The 18,456-nt window shown below is 42.8% G+C and overlaps 1 protein-coding gene across 1 annotated transcript in view; it reads left to right on the top strand.

The window, feature by feature from the left end:
- LOC114569269 (microtubule-associated serine/threonine-protein kinase 1) overlaps positions 1–18,456 on the top strand; it is a 90,749-nt gene that overhangs the window by 4,064 nt on the left and 68,229 nt on the right. The window contains exon 2 of the mRNA XM_028599088.1: positions 7,125–7,153. Coding sequence (XP_028454889.1) covers positions 7,125–7,153 — 29 coding nt within the window. The remainder of the gene's footprint in view (positions 1–7,124; positions 7,154–18,456) is intronic.

The raw sequence follows: 18,456 nt of genomic DNA on the forward strand, positions 1-18,456 counted from the left end.
TCCCTTTGGGGGGGGACTTTGGGCTTTTTCACTTTGTAAACCTATAACATGCACAAAAAATATATATAACACAATAAATGAAAGGGAAAAAGCCAAAAAGCATAACATGAGCACTTTAAAGAACAGTTAAAAACAATAGACAATATAAAAAACGATAAATATGAGATTTTAGGATGATAGTATGACTTAAAACATCAGGGAATCATGAACACACCAATGCATTCTCATGACTGGTTCGTATGATATCAAAAATTTATGCATAACAATTCGTAGGATATCCTACGACATTACGGTGGCCACTGGACGGTCACATGACCGTTAAGTTTAGCCGACAGAAGGTGACCGTCCTGCGGCGACGACAGTTAAGAAGGGCTGCAACTAACAATTATTTTCATTATTGATTAATCATCAGATTATTTTCTCCATTAATCGATTAGTTGTTTGGTCTATAAAATGTCCAAAAAATGTATATCAGTGTTTCCCAAAAGCCCAAGATGACGTCCTCAAATGTCCACAACTCAAAGATATTCAGTTTACTGTCACAGAGGAGAGAAGAAACTAGAACATATTCACATTTAAGAAGCTAGAAATAGAGAATTTGGACTCAAACCGATTTAATAGATTATCAAAATAGTTGCCAGTGACAACTAATCCATTCATCGTTTAATCTACAGTTAAAGGTGCACTATGAGTTCCTGCATGGTCACTTCTGTTGACGTTCCAAGTAAATAAAAAATAAAAATACAGCGCAAGCTCGCCCCTCCCCCCATGTTTCTGTAACTGTCATGACTAACTCCTGTCCCCTCCCCTCTCCCGACCATCTTGTCTGTGATTGGCTGGAATGTGGTTTGTTGTATTTTGGTGCACAGCCTGTACCCCTAGTGTTTGTTTGACGTTTATAACCCCTGTGTTGTCTCTTGAGCTTTTTCACGGTGTACTCGGGGGGGCAAGCAGCTAGCGGATCAAGGAGAGATGCCTACAATTTGAGACAAAAATGAAATTGCGCTGAAACCATGCAGGAACTCATAGTGCAATTTTAAGTTTAGGCACCAAACAAAACGTCTAGTTAAGATTAGAAAAAAAAGATCGTTTGGATAAAAACACTGGTCCCCTTGAGTAGTACTCCTGGGACACAAACACTTGTTTCCTGGGTGAAAGTCCCGCGTTTAATCAGCCTCGCCATCCTCCCTGCACGGGTCTTTGCAGTCTTATAAAGCGGCAGTCAATGTGGTGCATAGAGCAGTAAATACGTGGAAGACATACGAACATCAGTGCATTATTTTTCGTAGCTATATGCACGGATTGGTTCATGAGAACAGCCTGAACACACACACACACACACACACACACACGCGCACAGGAAATACTTTAGATGAGTGCCACAGTTGAACCATTAACTAGGTTATTTGTTGTCAAAGGGAACAGGCTGTGACAGAAATAGGCCATCAGCAGGTGAGACACTAAAAAGCTCAACATGAATCGGTGTCCAAACACAAAGCAATCCTAGGATGAAATGCTCACACATAAAGCCCAGCCTGCCCTGCAGCATTTGAACAGTTTGCACAGTCTCCCTTTCTTTTACACAAACACATTAACACCTGTACACTCGTGTCGGTGTGATAGCCTGGGACTAGAGCGGATCAGACACTCGTTTAGAAGCTCAAACCTCAGCTCGCTCCCCCAGAGGACGGAGCTAAGCCTGGGTGAAGAACAGCAGCCGTTGCTGTCAGAGAACGGAGCGAATATAGCGTGGAGTTGTGTTGCTTTTTCTAATCTGTGATCGGTAGGGTATGTCATGTTTGTGACAGAGCCTCCCCTCTGTTGTCCGTCACCCTTCGCCAGCGCCAGACTTCATTAACGGGAACTCAGAGAGCTCGAAACTTATGCACGTCAGCCTCAGACGTGCAGCCACGCAATGAGCAAAACGCGTGGCAATCTGACACATTAATTACACCACAGGAGAATTAAGTCACAGAGATTTCAGGCTTCAGAAGATGTGGACTAGGAGCTGAATAGCGAGGATAATTTTTCCTTAACGATATGTTGCGTGCTTATTCTTTGCAGAAACGCTGAGAATGTGAGTCACATCGGCAGACTTTAGAAGCGGACTGGTGTCTCCTGGCACAATGGCCGCTAACAAAGTCTAGATTGGAATTGGGGATTGAGTTGTCTCTTTCTCACTTTTTCACAAATTAAAGTGGAATTGAGGATTATAAGGGTGAATTGAGGCAGATACTATGTGACACTGATTGCTGAGAATTATAATAAAGTGAGACAACGCCTATGAGCTCAGCGGGGTGAGGAGGAATTTCATTGGTTCTTCCAAAGCGGACTGCGAGCCAGTGATTGGTGGGCGTTTTTACAGGATTGCAACAGCTACAGATGGCAGATCTTTTTAGCTCCTTTTTTTCCGAGTCCATAAGTTATTTACTGCTGCCGGGGTGTAAAGACCATTTCAAACAATATATAAAAAAAAGTGTATTTTGGAAAAAATTACCAACCCTCCCTTAAATAATGGATATAATCTACAGCCCTGTTTCACCTCCGTAATAATTCTGCATTTTCTACTGTGCGTCTCTGCACCGTCATTGTAGCCGGGGAATAACTGTAACGGCACTGTAGCGGCATTTTCCAGCTATATACAATATAGTATAGTTGTGACATCACAACCGTATGAAAGTCCTGACGGCTCGTTTAAAGGCACGGTTTCTGAATACGGGCTGTGTGTATTTCCCTGTGGTTTGAGCGTTTTGATAATTAGCAACTTGACCTGCTTTATAATCAAAAAAGACATGGACGTCTCACTTTTTACAACATGGGACCTTTAAAAATGATTACATTGCATCCTAATTGAGGGCATGAATGTTTGTACTAAATGTCACGGCAATTGAAGAGGGATAAAATAAGATGTGGAATCCCCAGGCACTGAGGCCCCAGATTCTGATTCCAGTTGCCTTACACTCTAAACTCTAAACCGTCCCTCTTAAGCGTATTCGTTTTGATGATCACTTAACCAGTGGACTGAAATAAATAACTAGACGATAGAATAAAGTCAACACTTCTTTAGTAACAACATTTTCAAATATATACACATGCAGGCCTACATGTGGGCTACACAACTGGCACCTCCTTGTGTGACCCCAGGAAAGCAGAAAGGTCTTTACTCCAGTAAGAGTGAAACAGGAACTCATGTATCATGTCTTTCTTATCTCCTCCACTGTCTTTCGTGACTTGGCATAAACACATACACATCCCTATGGGTTATTTCCTGATCAGATAATCAATGATGCTCTGTGTAACATGTGTGTAAACTGGATCAGACCATCACCTCCTACTGCCAACACACGATGAGTTGTCATTGACAGGCCACATCAGCATGCGACATCGGAAAAGTACAGAATACCCCAACAGGATGAGAGACCTCAGTTGTGAAACCACTGTCATGAGTGTGGAAGTCATGTGAGAAGTCATGTAAGAGTTACATGACCCATAGGTCATGTAACTCCAAGTCAGAGCAACATCCCAAAAAGTGTGTTAGACCTATGTGTGAGTATTAAAACATGTCATTTTTCATCAACTCAAGCCTAAAAGATATTTTCCTCACTTCACAATCCAAACCAAAGTTGTTGAATTTTCACTCCAAACCACACATGTTAACCTCATGTCATTGCTAACAATAACACCTGGTGTGATTTGCAATCTTTTCAGATTCAATGCATTTAAATTAGACTTTTTTTTTAAGAGGCAAGAATTCCCCATTTATTTATATACAGAGTTTAGATTCTGTCAGTGAAGATCAGGTTTAAAAATATACAATAAACATTCATCATGGTATAATTAATTTACATAAATTAAACTTGAACACAATTAATTAGTAGATGTATTCATAAAATATAAAAAATCCTAATTATACATTTTGTTTTTTTATAGTAGAGACTTTGTTTTTGTTGTCTGCGTTGGGGGACTTTTGGACTGATGAACTCGGCAGACACTGCCCTCATGTACTGTACATTTTATCATGACACACACATGGAAATACGTTGAGGTGGATGTATGTGGTTGGGTTCTCCCTGCTTATTTGTCCAGCCAACCCTCCTGATCAGAGGGAAGCCTGTCTTCATGCCCCTCTCTCTCTGGCTCTCGTAAGTCATCTTCTCCCCGGCTGTGGTGGCTCAGGGTCAATTAGCTTCGATCGATGAAGGACCAAGTGAAGAGGGATCAATAGGGCGAATATTCAGCTGTCCTTGTAAGGAGGGGATTTGTGTCTGTTAACACGCAAACCCTTGGGACATGCAGTGGAGAAGCTGTGTACCTCGTGACTGGCTTTTAAAGAAGGCAAGATTATTATTTTCTGTTCTTATATCCTATTCGTCTTATCGTCTGAATTGTCTTATCTGGTTCGTTATTACGTCTATACTTATACTTATTGTTTGGTATATTGTGGTGAACCCATATTCAGCTTTCTCCTCCGGGGGTTAATGTTCTCCGTGGCTTAGACCTATCCCTATGGATGGTGACTGGCAGCATAAAAACAGGTTTGGAGGTTTGTCCTTGTAGTACACAGCTTTCAGGCAGCCGCCCTATAAAACACATGGCACGCTTCAGTGGAGATCAGTAGCAGCAGGTCCACACACACACACACACACACACACACACACACACACAAAATTTGAACCATTTATTTATGTCCACATGAAGAAAAATGATACAGGGACACAGATATTACAGATGCAGTACAATACATACAGAAACTCATGGAGCAGTGGCACGCAGCAGGTCTTCACAATATCCCTTAATAAGCACAATACTCAGCTCTTCAGGGTATAAGCAGCAACGTCGCCGCCATATGTGGCGGCTGCCAATAATAGCAGATATGGCGCGGTACTTTGCAAGCTGTTTAGCGGTTTCTTTTTGGCCATCCCAAGTTGTTGCAGCCCTCTTACTACCAACCGGTGTGTGTATGTCCTAGGCTACCAAATATGAAAGCGAGTAGTCTGCACCTATAGCCCAGCTCTGAGAGGGTGTTTAGGAGTGGTTGGTATTCAACTACCTTGGTGTAGAAAGCCTCCTCCATGCTGGAATGAAAGGCACAGCCTACCTCCAAAATGCACACCTCACTGGACTCCTCTTTGATTCACACACACACACACACACACACACACACACACACACAAAAATTGGTTAATAATTGCATTGACTGTGGTTAGAAGGCGGTCGATGCGACGCTAACAGCACCTTAACAACGTTACCCTGCGTGTGATGGGGAAAGGTGTGTCGAGGCGAATGCATTAATTGCAGCTGCTGCTTTATACCATGTGACAGCTCACATCTGAGACATTAAAACAGCATTTATTGTTTTTTTCTAATACACAAAGTCACTTTGCTCCAAAGCACTGTGGAGTAAGATATGGCTACACCACAGATGCATTTCTTAAAAGCAATCACAATCGTCTTGGGCGGGAAGAAGCTTTTTCTGGTGGAACATTTGCACCGTACAAAAGAAAACGCCACATCCAATATTAAATGAAGTTAACTGTTCATACGATACAGTAACACGAGCTGTTTTAAATAGAGCTCATTGGCTCTTACCAGTGTATCTCCGTGTGTACTTCGTCCAAAGCAATTTCACCAATCAGTCCCAAAACCTCCCAGTTAGAGAGGAAATGCCCTAAACATATTCTTTGTAAATCATTACAATCATTCCCCGAAAGAACCAAACAGGCCTGCCTTGTTGCACCATCCAAAGTTTCTTCAAAACGGGACATTTTCAGCGTGTAGCTCGCTGGTTTTGAGGTTTCTTGTTGTTTCCCGAAGAGAACTGAGTTTTAGAACTCACCGAGACAACACACTGAGAGTGGATTTATCCTGAAAATGTACTTCCGTTGATGCAGACCACACACACAGACGCACACATGCACACGCACACACACACACACACACACACATGGCCCTGAAGGCCAGAATACTCAGGCTCAAGGGTGAGGCTGTGGGCATGATCTGTCTTTTCCCCACTTCTACTCCAACCTTGTTTACTCCCTTTCCCTCCCTCCCTGCCTCCCTCCCTGTGTATCTCAGCCTGCAGTTTTTTTTGTAAAGAGCCAGGCTGTGCTGGCATAAGATCTGGCTCTGCTCACATTGTTTTCATTCGGTGCAGTGAGTGCTGCCCAATGTAGGAAGAGAAGAGAGAGAGAGAGACAGAGAGAGAGACAGAGAGAGACCCTGGCTCGAAATCTGTCATTCTGTTTTTAGTGCTGCCTTTAGTATTGAATTAAATATTCCATTTGTTCAATAAAAGAATGTTGGAAATTATTTCCTTTAGTTTGTTGAATACTGAAAGCAGCAGAAAGGCAGAACTGAGTACACCAATTTTTATTATTATTATTATGATTTACCGCGAGTAATATCGGTATCGCAATATTCAAAAACGTTATCGCATATTGTAAATTGTCCTTATATCATGTAGCCCTATCATGGACATACAGTTCAGTTGAATTCAAGTGGCATTTATAACCTCGTTAGACTAGATTACCAGGCCCCAACAGCCCTGTGTTCACCCACCCCACTTAGTTCCTGTCTGTCAAGCTCAATAAGGATAATCATGCAATATTTTAGCATAGGGATGCAGTCCATAGTGCACAAAGAGTCTGGGTTAATCTAGGCCCAGCATAATCTATCCATAGATCTTTTGTACATAAGTAAAAATACATTTCATACATAAAATATACCTTTGTTTAATTCTTGGAAACATGTATTTGTAGTCTAGCCTAGAAATCTAGACCAAATGTAATTTGCCGCCAGGGTCACTTTAGCAACTCTCTGTTGGTTTACAAGCTGGAAAAACCAAACTCTGGTCAGGCCAATCACATCGTGTATGGAGTCGGTGGGCGTGGCTTAACATAATGTCGGCTATCAACTAGTGTTGCTCTGGTTGGCTGTAGCGCTATCCTATTGCGTGCAGTAAAAACATCAAATTTCAGACGTTTGAGGCTCACAAAAGGCTTACATTACTAGTCATGTTGTGTTAATGTCACGTTTGTCTTTTTTGCTCATGTGAAGTGTGTATTGGATTTTTTTTTTATGTGCCTGATCTGTCTTTTCTCTCTCTCTCTTTGTTTTTCTTCCAGAAGGATTTGCCACTGCCTCGCAAGAACAGGTGAGTGTTACCCCTTTTCATCCTTCCCTCTGTGTCTCCCCCCTTCCTCTCTGGGGGAGAGACACCAAGCAAACATTTGCACCGAGACAAGCTGCAGAGCGCGGTTTGCACGATGCACGCTGGAAAGCTCTGAGGATGCACCAGTGGTGCTTGTGGTGTGAAGTGTGTAGTCCTTGTGTGAATGAGGAGGAGGAGGAATGGAGGGATGCGGGAGTCTGTCGGAGTCTGATTCAAGCCAGCTGGGAGCTCCGCAGGCTGTCCACGGTGCTGAGAGCCATTCTGCCTTTTCCAGTCGTTCACTTAACCGCTCTTTATCTCTCACTCTTCTCTTTCTGTCGCTTGGTTATTCGTCTGTTTCTATTCCGCTCTCATTTCCACTCAGCTCTACCTAACCCTATTTTCTATATCTGTTGCTCTTCTTTCTCCCTCCCTCTTGGGCCCTATTTTAACGATCTGAGCGCACGGCGTGGAGCGCCTTTCGCACGTGTGTTTAAGGCGTGTCCAAATCCAATTTTGCTAGTTTAACGGGTGCAAGATAGGGCTCTGAGCAGTTTGAGTGCTTGTCAGTTTATCAGTATATTTGCAATCAGTTTTGGCAACAGAATTATAGAAAACTAACTGCAAAATCAGACACGGGCTGTGTCTCAAAGCGCCTACTTGCCCACTGCGCACTGAAAGTACCCATCAAAACTATGAATGAACACATATGGAATTCCTACTTAACAAAAAAGTGTGAAATAACTGAAAACATGTCTTATATTTTAGATTCTTCAAAGTAGCCACCCTTTGCTTTTTTATTAATAAGGGAACAAATTCCACTAATGAACCCTGACAAGGCACACCTGTGAAGGTAAAACCATTTCAGGTGACTACCTCATGAAGCTCATTGAGGCCTAGTCCACACGGACACGGGTATTTTTATAACCAGAGTTTTTTCTCCTCCGTTTTAAAAAAAAACAACCCGTCCACACATGCTCGGTTTAAAATAAATCTCCATCCACATGAAAACGCAAAAACACGCTGTCAAGCGCTGTCAAGAGCATGCCACACCAGCAGGCGGCGATATAACCCAAATCGTAAGTCACCTTGGCCAATCAGAAGCCTAGAAAAAAGTTACATCCTACTCATCCGCCATTGCAAAGAATCGTCAACAAACATCAACAAAGCATTTAGCGGCGCACAATATGACGTCAAACACAGCGGATAACAGCGCACACTCTGACGTTGCAAGGCAAAAAACCCGGTTATACTGTCCACACGTCAACACTGTAACCGGCGGTTCTGAAAATGCTCACCCTGGCCGGAGTTTTTAAAAATGTTCGGTTACAGTGCCCTGAAACTGCGTTTTCGTGTGGACGGAAGGCCGAACCACGTAAAAAAAGTCACGGTTATAAAAATACTCGTGTTCGTGTGGACATGGCCTGAGAGAACACCAAGGGTTTGCAGAGTTATCAAAAAAAGCAAAGAGTGGCTACTTTGAAGAATCTAAAATATAAGACGTGTTTTCAGTTATTTTACACTTTTTTGTTAAGTACATAATTCCATATGTGTTCATTCATAGTTTTAATGCCTTCAGTGAGAATCTACAATGTAAATAGTCATGAAAATAAAAAGGAAACACATTGAATGAGAAGGTGTGTCCAAACTTTTGGCCTGTACTGTAGACTTTCATTGCTTTTTTAATGTAACTGTGGTTGCATTAAAAAAGCAATGAAAGTGGCCGGGTTAGCTCAGTTGGTAGAGCAGGCGCACATATATAGAGGTTTACTCTTCGACGCAGTGGCTGCAGGTTCGACTCTGACCATGTCATTCCCTCTCTCTCTCCTCTTTCATATCTTCAGTAGTCCTGTGAAAATAAAGGCCTAAAAATGCCCCAAAAAGAAGTCAGTCGGCTCCCCGAGGTCCTAAAAGTGGACTATTAGGTTTTGCGTGTGCGCGAGACGTAATACAAAAAATTAAAACCGTAAATGACGACATGTCACGTGGGGCTGGCTTCTCCAGCTGATAGTAATGGCGGCTTGTTCAGAATCTGATCTCATATTGTACTAAAATAGTTCACCGAAACGTGTTTCTGAAAACATTTTAAGAGGGAAATAGGCCATACAGTTGATTGCTGAATCTGTCTTAATTTCAGATTAACAAAGGTCAGTTTAGAAGATTTTCGTCAGATTTTGAGAGACTCTAGTCACGCTCATCCCACTCGTCATTTGTGGGTTAGCTCTCCACCAATCAGATTGGTTATTGAATCCGACTGCCCGCCCTCCGACCCAGCAAGTCAAATCGGCCAAAATGAACGCCGACGGCCCCTCTGACTGACGACGGCACGGGACACACCGAACAGACTCGAGTCACCGACCTCGCCAGACTGTCCAACGGCCGATTATCGGCTCGGTGCGTCAGGGCCTTAAAGGTCCAATATGTAATATTTGTACTGTAATAAATCCTGTAACTGTAGTACAGCCATGAAAGCAGCAAACAAACGAACAGGATCAACGGAGATAGATTTCTACATGACATAAAAAAAAGAAAACAGCATGTTTCTAACAGTTGCGTGACCAGAGACGTAACAACCCCCTGGTAAATATTGGAGATGTATTTGAAAGATGGAGACAGCTTAGAGCCCAAAAGGACGCAGAGTTGGCTTATTTTCTCCTGAACAGGTAAGCATTAGCTTCAGGCTAATTTATCACAGCTACTAGGGATGGGCATTTTTTGTCATTTCAACATTTGTGTACTCACATTGAATTATATAGCTAGAGTACCCGAGTTCGTTACTCGCAAAAACAATTGAGACAGCCAGTAAAGTGATCCCGACTGGTCTTGGCTAACGGCGCCATGCTAACCCTGCTAACTGCTAACGTTACCGGGAGGACAATGCAAGCGGCCCATGGCTGTTTACAGCGTGTAGCCTCTTCAGCAACAACGGTGAGTTATTTTAAGCCACGAGAGGGGGGCTGTAAATCGGAAAGAGAGGACTATGAGTTTGCAGTGTGTTTAGCGATTGTTGCCGTAATTCTAAGCCAATGAAGTGTGTTCCGTCGGCAAGGTAGTGGTATTTTTAGCGTTTCGTATTGTAATTCTAAGCTGAGGAAGTGTGCCTGACTGGCGTGTGGAGAGGACAGTGAGGTTGTTGTGTTTTTAGTGGTTCATACTGTAATATTAAGCATAAAAAGTTTGTCTCTCAGTTGGTTACAGAGCTCCGCGTGAACATGGGCTGTTATGACTGTCAATATAGCCAGCATCTACCGTTAGCTACTCCGCTGTGCTGTGGAGTAATGGCTGGCTATGTGAGACTAGCATTTAACGTTAGCTACTCCGCTGTGCTGTGGAGTAATGTCTGGCTATGTGATACTAGCATCTAACGTTAGCTACTCCGCTGTGCTGTGGAGTAATGTCTGGCTATGTGAGACTAGCATCTAACGTTAGCTACTCCGCTGTGCTGTGGAGTAATGTCTGGCTATGTGAGACTAGCATCGACCGTTAGCTACTCCGCTGTGCTGTGGAGTAATGTCTGGCTATGTGAGACTAGCATCGACCGTTAGCTACTCCGCTGTGCTGTGGAGTAATGTCTGGCTATGTGAGACTAGCATCGACCGTTAGCTACTCCGCTGTGCTGTGGAGTAATGTCTGGCTATGTGAGACTAGCATCGACCGTTAGCTACTCCGCTGTGCTGTGGAGTAATGTCTGGCTATGGGAGAAAAGCGTCTAGCAACATTGTTGTGAATGCTGCGGTCTCAGCCTGGCAACCTCCGTGAACTTTGAGTCTGGGCAGGAGGGGGCGGGGGAAACGACTCTCCAGTATTTTGAATTGGTAGTGCAGTAACTATTTTAACCGCTAGCTGCCAGTATTACACACAATATTAGATATTGCACCTTTAAAACTTTAACATTTGGAAACACGGCTGCACACGTTTTGGTTTGAAAACTCAGAGGTTGCTTTGTAGTCTGGACGGACACAAACGGAGACATTTGGAAACATGAAGCACGTCAGTCAGTAACAGTTCTGTCTGTCTGTCTGTCTGTCTGCCTGCAGGGCTCCAGACTAACTTTTTTCACTAGGAGCACAGTGACCCCCTACTGAAAATTTTAGGGGCGCAACCAGAAGATTTAGGGGCACACACCGTAAATCAACATGCTAACCAAATATTCACATTTCTACTAATTCCCACTGTATTACTAATAAATACTTTGATAATAGATGCAGAAATTACAATGTGCTGTTTCAAATTCAGTGTCACTTTTGAAGATGCAACATAGAAGGCACCATTGCTGTCATGAAAGTAAACTAAATATTTAAAAAATATACCAACTCTAGTCTACAATTACAATGAATTCACCTTAAAATTAAACATGCATTGTTTAGGCTACTACCCTTAGGGTTGGGTACCTTTCGCATCTGAACCAATATTGGTACAGATACCTGAAATTATAATTATTTTTTCGGTACTTTCCCTCTCTAATTACAAAACAATTATTTCAGTTGTAAAAATAATTCCAAACCTATTTATCCTATGTACTTAGAACATTATGTTATTTTATTAGAATATGTTAAAAATAAAAATAAAACCCCTCTCTCTCTCCTCCCAAACCCATCCCTACAACCTATTAAATTGAATAATTATTAATTTCTTACTCACTGTAACTTTTTTAGCCTGTTGTATTTTCATTTCATTTTCAGCTCTTTAATATTTCATGTAAAGCACTTTGAGTTGCCTTGTTGCTGAAAGGTGCTGTAGAAATAAAGTTGCCTTTGTAAAGTTGTCAGTCAGTCCCCAGGGCACAGTTGTACACTGTTGAGCCTGCTGCTTGTCTCAGAAGAAGTGTAACGTCAACAGCACCGTGACTGTTTTTAATATCATATAGCAGCAAACGATGTCTGCGTAAAGTTTTTAAAAACTGTAACCATACTTGAAACCACTTTATCGGCATCGCTCACTGTGACTTCAACCAAACAGCCGACGTAGTTTGCGCCGATCGCAACTCTGCGCGTGTGTGTGTTTGTGTCGGAGCACCGCCCATTTGGTCGCAGTCTGGAGCCCTGGCCTGTCTGTCTGTCTGTCTGTCTGTCTGTCTGACTGTCTGTCAACTTACAGACTTTTGAGTAACAGTTCTGTCTGTCTGTCTGTTTGTCTGTCTGTCTGTCTGTCTGTCTGACTGTCTGTCTGTCTGTCAGTTTACAGACCTTTCAGTAACCCTGCTCTTACTTTTCACCGTTGTTGTTCTGTCTCCAAACTATTTCCTGTATTTTTTAACTTCTACATCCAGGATTATCAACCACAGAGTAACGTCAGACAATCAGCTACCTGTTTGTGTGAGAATGGTCATGTGATATGTGTTGATATGTGTTGATTACGGAGATTAGTTCTGCTACTGCTAAAACTCCTGTGAGACTGTTTTTCTCAAAAAAAAAAAAAAAAACGCTTTTAAATGAGCGCTGATGTAACCTCGGTCTGTTTATGTCTCGCTCCTTTAGTACGTCAGCAGCCCACCTTCCAAGAGTTGTAGATGAGCTCAGTGGAGCTAGGTCCACATTCACATTACTGCATCCATTCATGGGCAAACAGCCATTCAGAGTACGTGTGTGTGTGTGTGTGTGTGTGTGTGTGTGTGTGTGTGTGTGTGTGTGTGTGTGTGTGTGTGTGTGTGTGTGTGTGTGTGTGTGTGTGTGTGTGTGTGTGTGTGTGTGTGTGTGTGTGTGTGTGTGTGTGTGTGGTGCATCGTTATCAGATTGGCTTTTTGACTCAATTCAACATCTGTTTTACAGTTATAACAGTCCACAGGACATTGTCCCTAAGTCATGTCTTCACTGAGACTTGAGACTTTGGGGGGAGGAGCTGATCAGGACTCTCCCACCGCCTCAAAACAGTCTCTGACAACTCTGATCGCCGGTCACATGACTGGCCACTGCAGCGTGACGTCAGGTTGCTCCAAAAGTTCAATCTGTCTCAACTTTAATAATAATAATTTATACTTTATTAATCCCGCAAAGGGAAATTACTATGTTTTCACTCTGTTGTTACTACACTCATTACACACAGGCCTGAATTACACACACTCAGTACTTTACATGCACTAATGGAGAGATGTCAGAGTGGGGGGGGCCCCAAGCAGTTTGGGGTTTGGTGCCTTGCTCAAGAGCACCATGACAGTGCCCAGGAGGTGAACTGGCACATCTCCAGCTACCAGTCAACCACCATACTTCGGTCCGTCTGGGGACTTGAACCAGCAACCCTCCGGTTCCCAGCCCAAATGCCTACTCACTGAGCTGCTGCCACCCAGTATTGAAGGAAAAACTAAAATAATGGAATATTTGGATCCAGCCCTGGATTCTCTGCCTCATTCATTCATGTTGTTCTTTGCCTGCAGTAAAGAAAATGCTTTTAACTCCTGTCAGGTTCTTTCAGTGCACAAACAATGAAAGCACAGAAAAGCTCCACAAATAAGTCACAAAATACACTCTGTACCAACTTAGCCTTAAGAAAACCATCGTCTTTGGTTGTTCCTCTCTAAAAGATAGACCCACCCCTCCTCCATCCCTCCCCCCCTCTCTCTCTCTCTCTCTCTGTAAAGCTTGTGTGAGCTCCAGTATGCGTTGCATTGCGATGACACAGGCTTTCTGACTGCTCTCCGTCACCGCTCAGCTGTTGCTGCTCCCGTTGCTCCGAGCTACGCCTAGATACCCAGCGAGCAGCATGTTCCGACGCACTAAAAGGTACAACACGAGACGGAGTAGTGATGGTTTGGTTTCTTTGATGGGAGGTGCAGTAGTAGCTGGCTTTCTGTTCATATTCATGTATTCCTTCTCTCTATTTCTTTCCCTCAGTCCTCTCTCTGTCTGTGTGAGTCGACAGTTTTTGCAGTATACGTTACAAAGAGGCTCTTATTGACAGTGGGACTAACTTGGTTTCAAAGTCTGACTGCTATGCTGATTGTGCATGTTGAGAGTCTTATTGATTGTTAGTATATTACAGAATGCTGTCACAGTAATACTTAAGGTCTGCCAGCTTATATGTTTAAAGTCCCAGGAAAGGATGCAGTGTGAAAACTTTCTGTTTTTAAGCCTTAGAAAACGGACCTCCCGCAGGCGTCCGGGGGGGAAATCGTTGGTAGGGCTGGGTACCGAACTTTGGTACTTTTTAGGCACCGACCGAAATGCCTGCAAAGTATTGAGTATCAAAAAAATGCCTCGTCATTCAGTACCCAATTTCAATACCTAAGGAGTAAATCCGATCAGAGTCAGGGATCAGATCAATAAGCACGCAGCATGCCTTTACCAAGATCTTATAAAGCTGCTGATTGGTTGTGACTGTCTAATGTTACACATCGAGGAGGTATTATTGTATTTTGAGAGGCTTGAATACAGTTTGCGTCACATAGCCTAGTTGTGAAGGAGCGTAATGTAAAATGTTGTTTTCTTTTTGTAAAAATGTATTTATAAAATCGGTATCGAAAAAAGTATAATTCAGGAACCGGTATGGAATTCCAGGTATCTGCAACAGTATCGATGTCGAACATTTTTTAACGATACACAGCCCTAATCGTTGGTCACATGATCATTTTTAAATCAATGTGAAATAAAAACCGCTTCAGCATTTCTTCTTTTTGCAGCAGATAGCTAAAGCTTGGTTTATGGTTCTGCGTAAGCTCCACGCAAAGCTCTCGCCGTAGCCTACGTAAGTGGCCTGAAGTTTACACTTGTGCATTGGTGTGTGCGTCAATCTCTTTAAGAGAATAACAGGGCCAGCATGTGTGTGTGTGTCTGTGTGTGTGTGTGTGTGTGTGGTAGAGTGAGTGAGAGAGTGATGGTGATTATCTTCAGAGTGAGTAGTGACTCTAGAGTCCTAGTGAGAGAACCAAAGAGTCTCCCCTGGTCTTTCTGACCTCGGTGGGAGGTCTGGAGCAGGAGAAGTTAACCCTCTCCTTGATCTCATGTTGTTGATGGAGAAGGAGAACCAGGACATGAGTCGGGGGGGAAATGCAACGCTACCAAGCCACGGCTGAGCGTCGCCGGGGCGTGTAGTTAAATTTTTCGGGAGGTGCCGGTCAGGCTACGGCGTAGGGTCGGGGTAGGTCCATGTCTCCACATACATAGCCACGGCACAGATTTCTTTCTTTGTTTCTGTCGCCCCCATGAGGAATACTAAGTAATGACAACAACACTGTCCGCGCATCATCGCCGGACGCCACAATCTTCTGAACATAGTCCTACTGAGAGATCCAGAGAGAGTTGTGTGGAGCTGATAGTCTTAATTAGCTTTGTAGCAACTCATTTGGCAACGGCTTGAATGTAATGGACGTTCATTCATATCAAAAAGTTACGCACTAAAGCTTCAACATTTCTGTAAATGCGCCAGTGTTAGCCAGACGGACAATTTTCAACTGTAGTCCTAGTAACCTAGCATACATGTCTTTATGTTGTGAGGAAACTGGAGCACACGGAGAACATGCAAACTCCACTCAGAAAGGCCCTGCACGGACGCAACATTACAAATCCCACTATGGCCACGCCAAGACCCACCCTACGAAGCAGCTCGATTGGTTGGGGTTAGGCATTTCACCTCGAGTGGTTAAGGTTAGGATGGCCGATTGGTCAGGTGATAGGACCTAAACAAATGGGGTTACGTTACCTTACGTTCTCATGGACACCTGGCCAATAAATGCTATTGAAAAGCAGGTCTTGGCGTGGCCACAGTAGGATTTGTAATATCGCTGCACGGACTGGGGATCGAACTCTGCATTGCCAACTTGCTGTGAGGCAGCAGTGCTAACCACTGAGCCACCGTGCGTTTTGTGTGTTTATTTTGTAGAATTTGATGGAAACATGTCTGGCAAACAATATTACTCCTTTCAACCTATTTAAAGGCCTTTAGTCTTGATATATGACAATTTTGTGAAATTTGGAAAAGAAAACATACAAATCCAGATACACAAAGATTCCTCTTTAAATTCAGATGCTGTGTATTAACAGTCAAATTTTCAGAAACTATCAGACATACATTAGATTTGAATACCAAAATGATAAAAAAAAAGAAAAAAAGATCTGTAAGTACTGTATGTCCAGGAAGGAATGGAGCAAGATATGAACGTTTAAAAATGAGGGTTAGTCACAACCTTGAGATTGAGATTTATTTGCCGCTATATATTTGGTGTTTCTGACTTTCTCGTTGTGGTTTTGTTGACCCTGACGTGAATGTAACATGAAATTATTGAAAAGGTGACTCATCGTTGTGACATTTCCAGCAGACCTGCAGGTAGAGTGATTCACCGCCTGAAGAAGTCAATCAATGAATGCATGAGCCACAGACGAGTCCGACTGGACTAGCTTTAGATGGATTTCCTGCAGTCTGGTTCACTGATAGTCAGAGATGTTTTTTGTTTTTTTAGGGATGTCAAACGATTAATTTTTCTAAATCGTGATTAACTGCATGTTTTATCACATGATTACAATTCTATTATTTAGCATTTCAGAACTTTTTGAAGGACATATTAACAATGGAAAGCATTTTTTACCAGTGTATCTTGATTGGGAATCAAATTAATGCATAGAAAGTGACTTTATGAACTTGATTTTAAGATTTGTATTTGTTTATTATTTATTTATTTACTGTAAACAAAAGAAAAATGTGTGAATCTAGTCACACATTTGAATCTAGAGCCAATATCGTGTGCAGTAACTCCTAAATAATTTTTATTACTTACTGACGTCCAGTGATCACCTTGCATCACTTTGCAGCAGTTCCAGTGTCGTACAGGCTGTGTATGCGTGCATGAAACTACTGTCCCCCTCGACGGCAATGTATATATGGGTCAGAACATGCCAACCGTAGTACGTCTTTAAGACCCGAGTCTTCTACAATGCTGACAGGTCTGCAGTTAGTTGCCACCCATTTTGCAAGAGCGGTAGTCATTTTTTGGGATTTGGTTTCATCCACGGGTACCGGCAAGTAGCACTCGCTAAATTAGTGCTTTGCCTGAGCCCGCTAGCATCAACCTGAGTCATGTTAACTGTGCTATGCTTAGCTCGTAGGTGGTAGCTCAAGCTTGACGTGCTTCGGTGATATTTTAATTTGGCTTTACACAATGTGTATATGTCTTTCGACTCGTCCGGGAGTTTTGGAAAATGAAAAGCGGCATTCAGAATTGTGTTGCTGCTGTCGTTCTCCATCATGCCTGCAGCCTGCAGCAGCAGAATGTGTTAGGAGGAAGTATGGCAAAGTGCAGCAAAGGGACAAAATAGTAGCCTGTTCGGCACGACGCGAAGCAGAGTGAAGTGAAAATAAATTCATAAATGGCGGCATTCAATTAATGCGATTTTAATGCGTTTTTTTCTGTAGTTGGATGATCTGGTGGGTTATTAGGAGATGTTTTTAACCCAGCGAACATTCTCTTGTTCAAGATCTCGAATCTTTACCAGCCACAGCTAGGGCTGGGTAACGACTTCAATACTCTTTAGGGCATGACCGAATTCCCTCTAAATCGAGTATCGAAAAATGCCTCGTCATTGAAAACACAATTTCAATACCTAAGGCGCAAATCTCATCAGCGTCTGTGAGCCAATAAGCATGCAGCATGCTTCTGCCTAGATCTAATAACGTCTGTGATTGGCTGTCTAACGTTACACATCGTAAAGAACACACAGGAAAAACTCTGTTACGCAGAGACGAGACAGGGTTCACGTAGTAGGAGCTGAAAAATAAACACGATTTGTGCTGTAATGTATAATGTTGTAATTTTAGTTTAAAAAATTGGTATCAGAAAAAAAGTTTAGGAATCAGTATCGAAGTCATGGTATCGGTATCAGTATCACTTTTTGGATCTCGGGAAGCCGACTGATCAGTTGCTTGGTGTGTCAGGGGCTTAAGACACCAACTCTGCTCCCCTGCTTGAAAGCCCTGTGTTTTAGGACACATCCATCCACCCTGGCCTCCTCCCTATGCGGATCTTTATGGTCTCATACAGCAGTAGTCAATGTGATGCATACAGCAATAAATATGTGGAATACAAAGGAATTACAGTGCGAAACTGTTTCGTAGCTATATGAATGGTTCATAAGAATTAGATTTTACCGCGAAGCACGGACAGAATTTTCCTGCAGGGATCGATAAAATATCACATTATATTATAAATAATTTGACCTCTATTTTCCTTTGTGCTAAGTATAAGTATAATTGATACTTCACACTGATCCCACTGAAAATGTGAGCTGACATTTGAGCGTTGGGGGTTTTCTCTCCGGTGACGGCAGTAGTGGATGTCGTGCTGAGTCTCTCAGAATGACTTCATCCTCTCCTTCTGATCAGGG

The sequence above is a fragment of the Perca flavescens genome, chromosome 15, assembly GCF_004354835.1.
Source record: "Perca flavescens isolate YP-PL-M2 chromosome 15, PFLA_1.0, whole genome shotgun sequence".
NCBI lineage: Eukaryota > Metazoa > Chordata > Actinopteri > Perciformes > Percidae > Perca > Perca flavescens.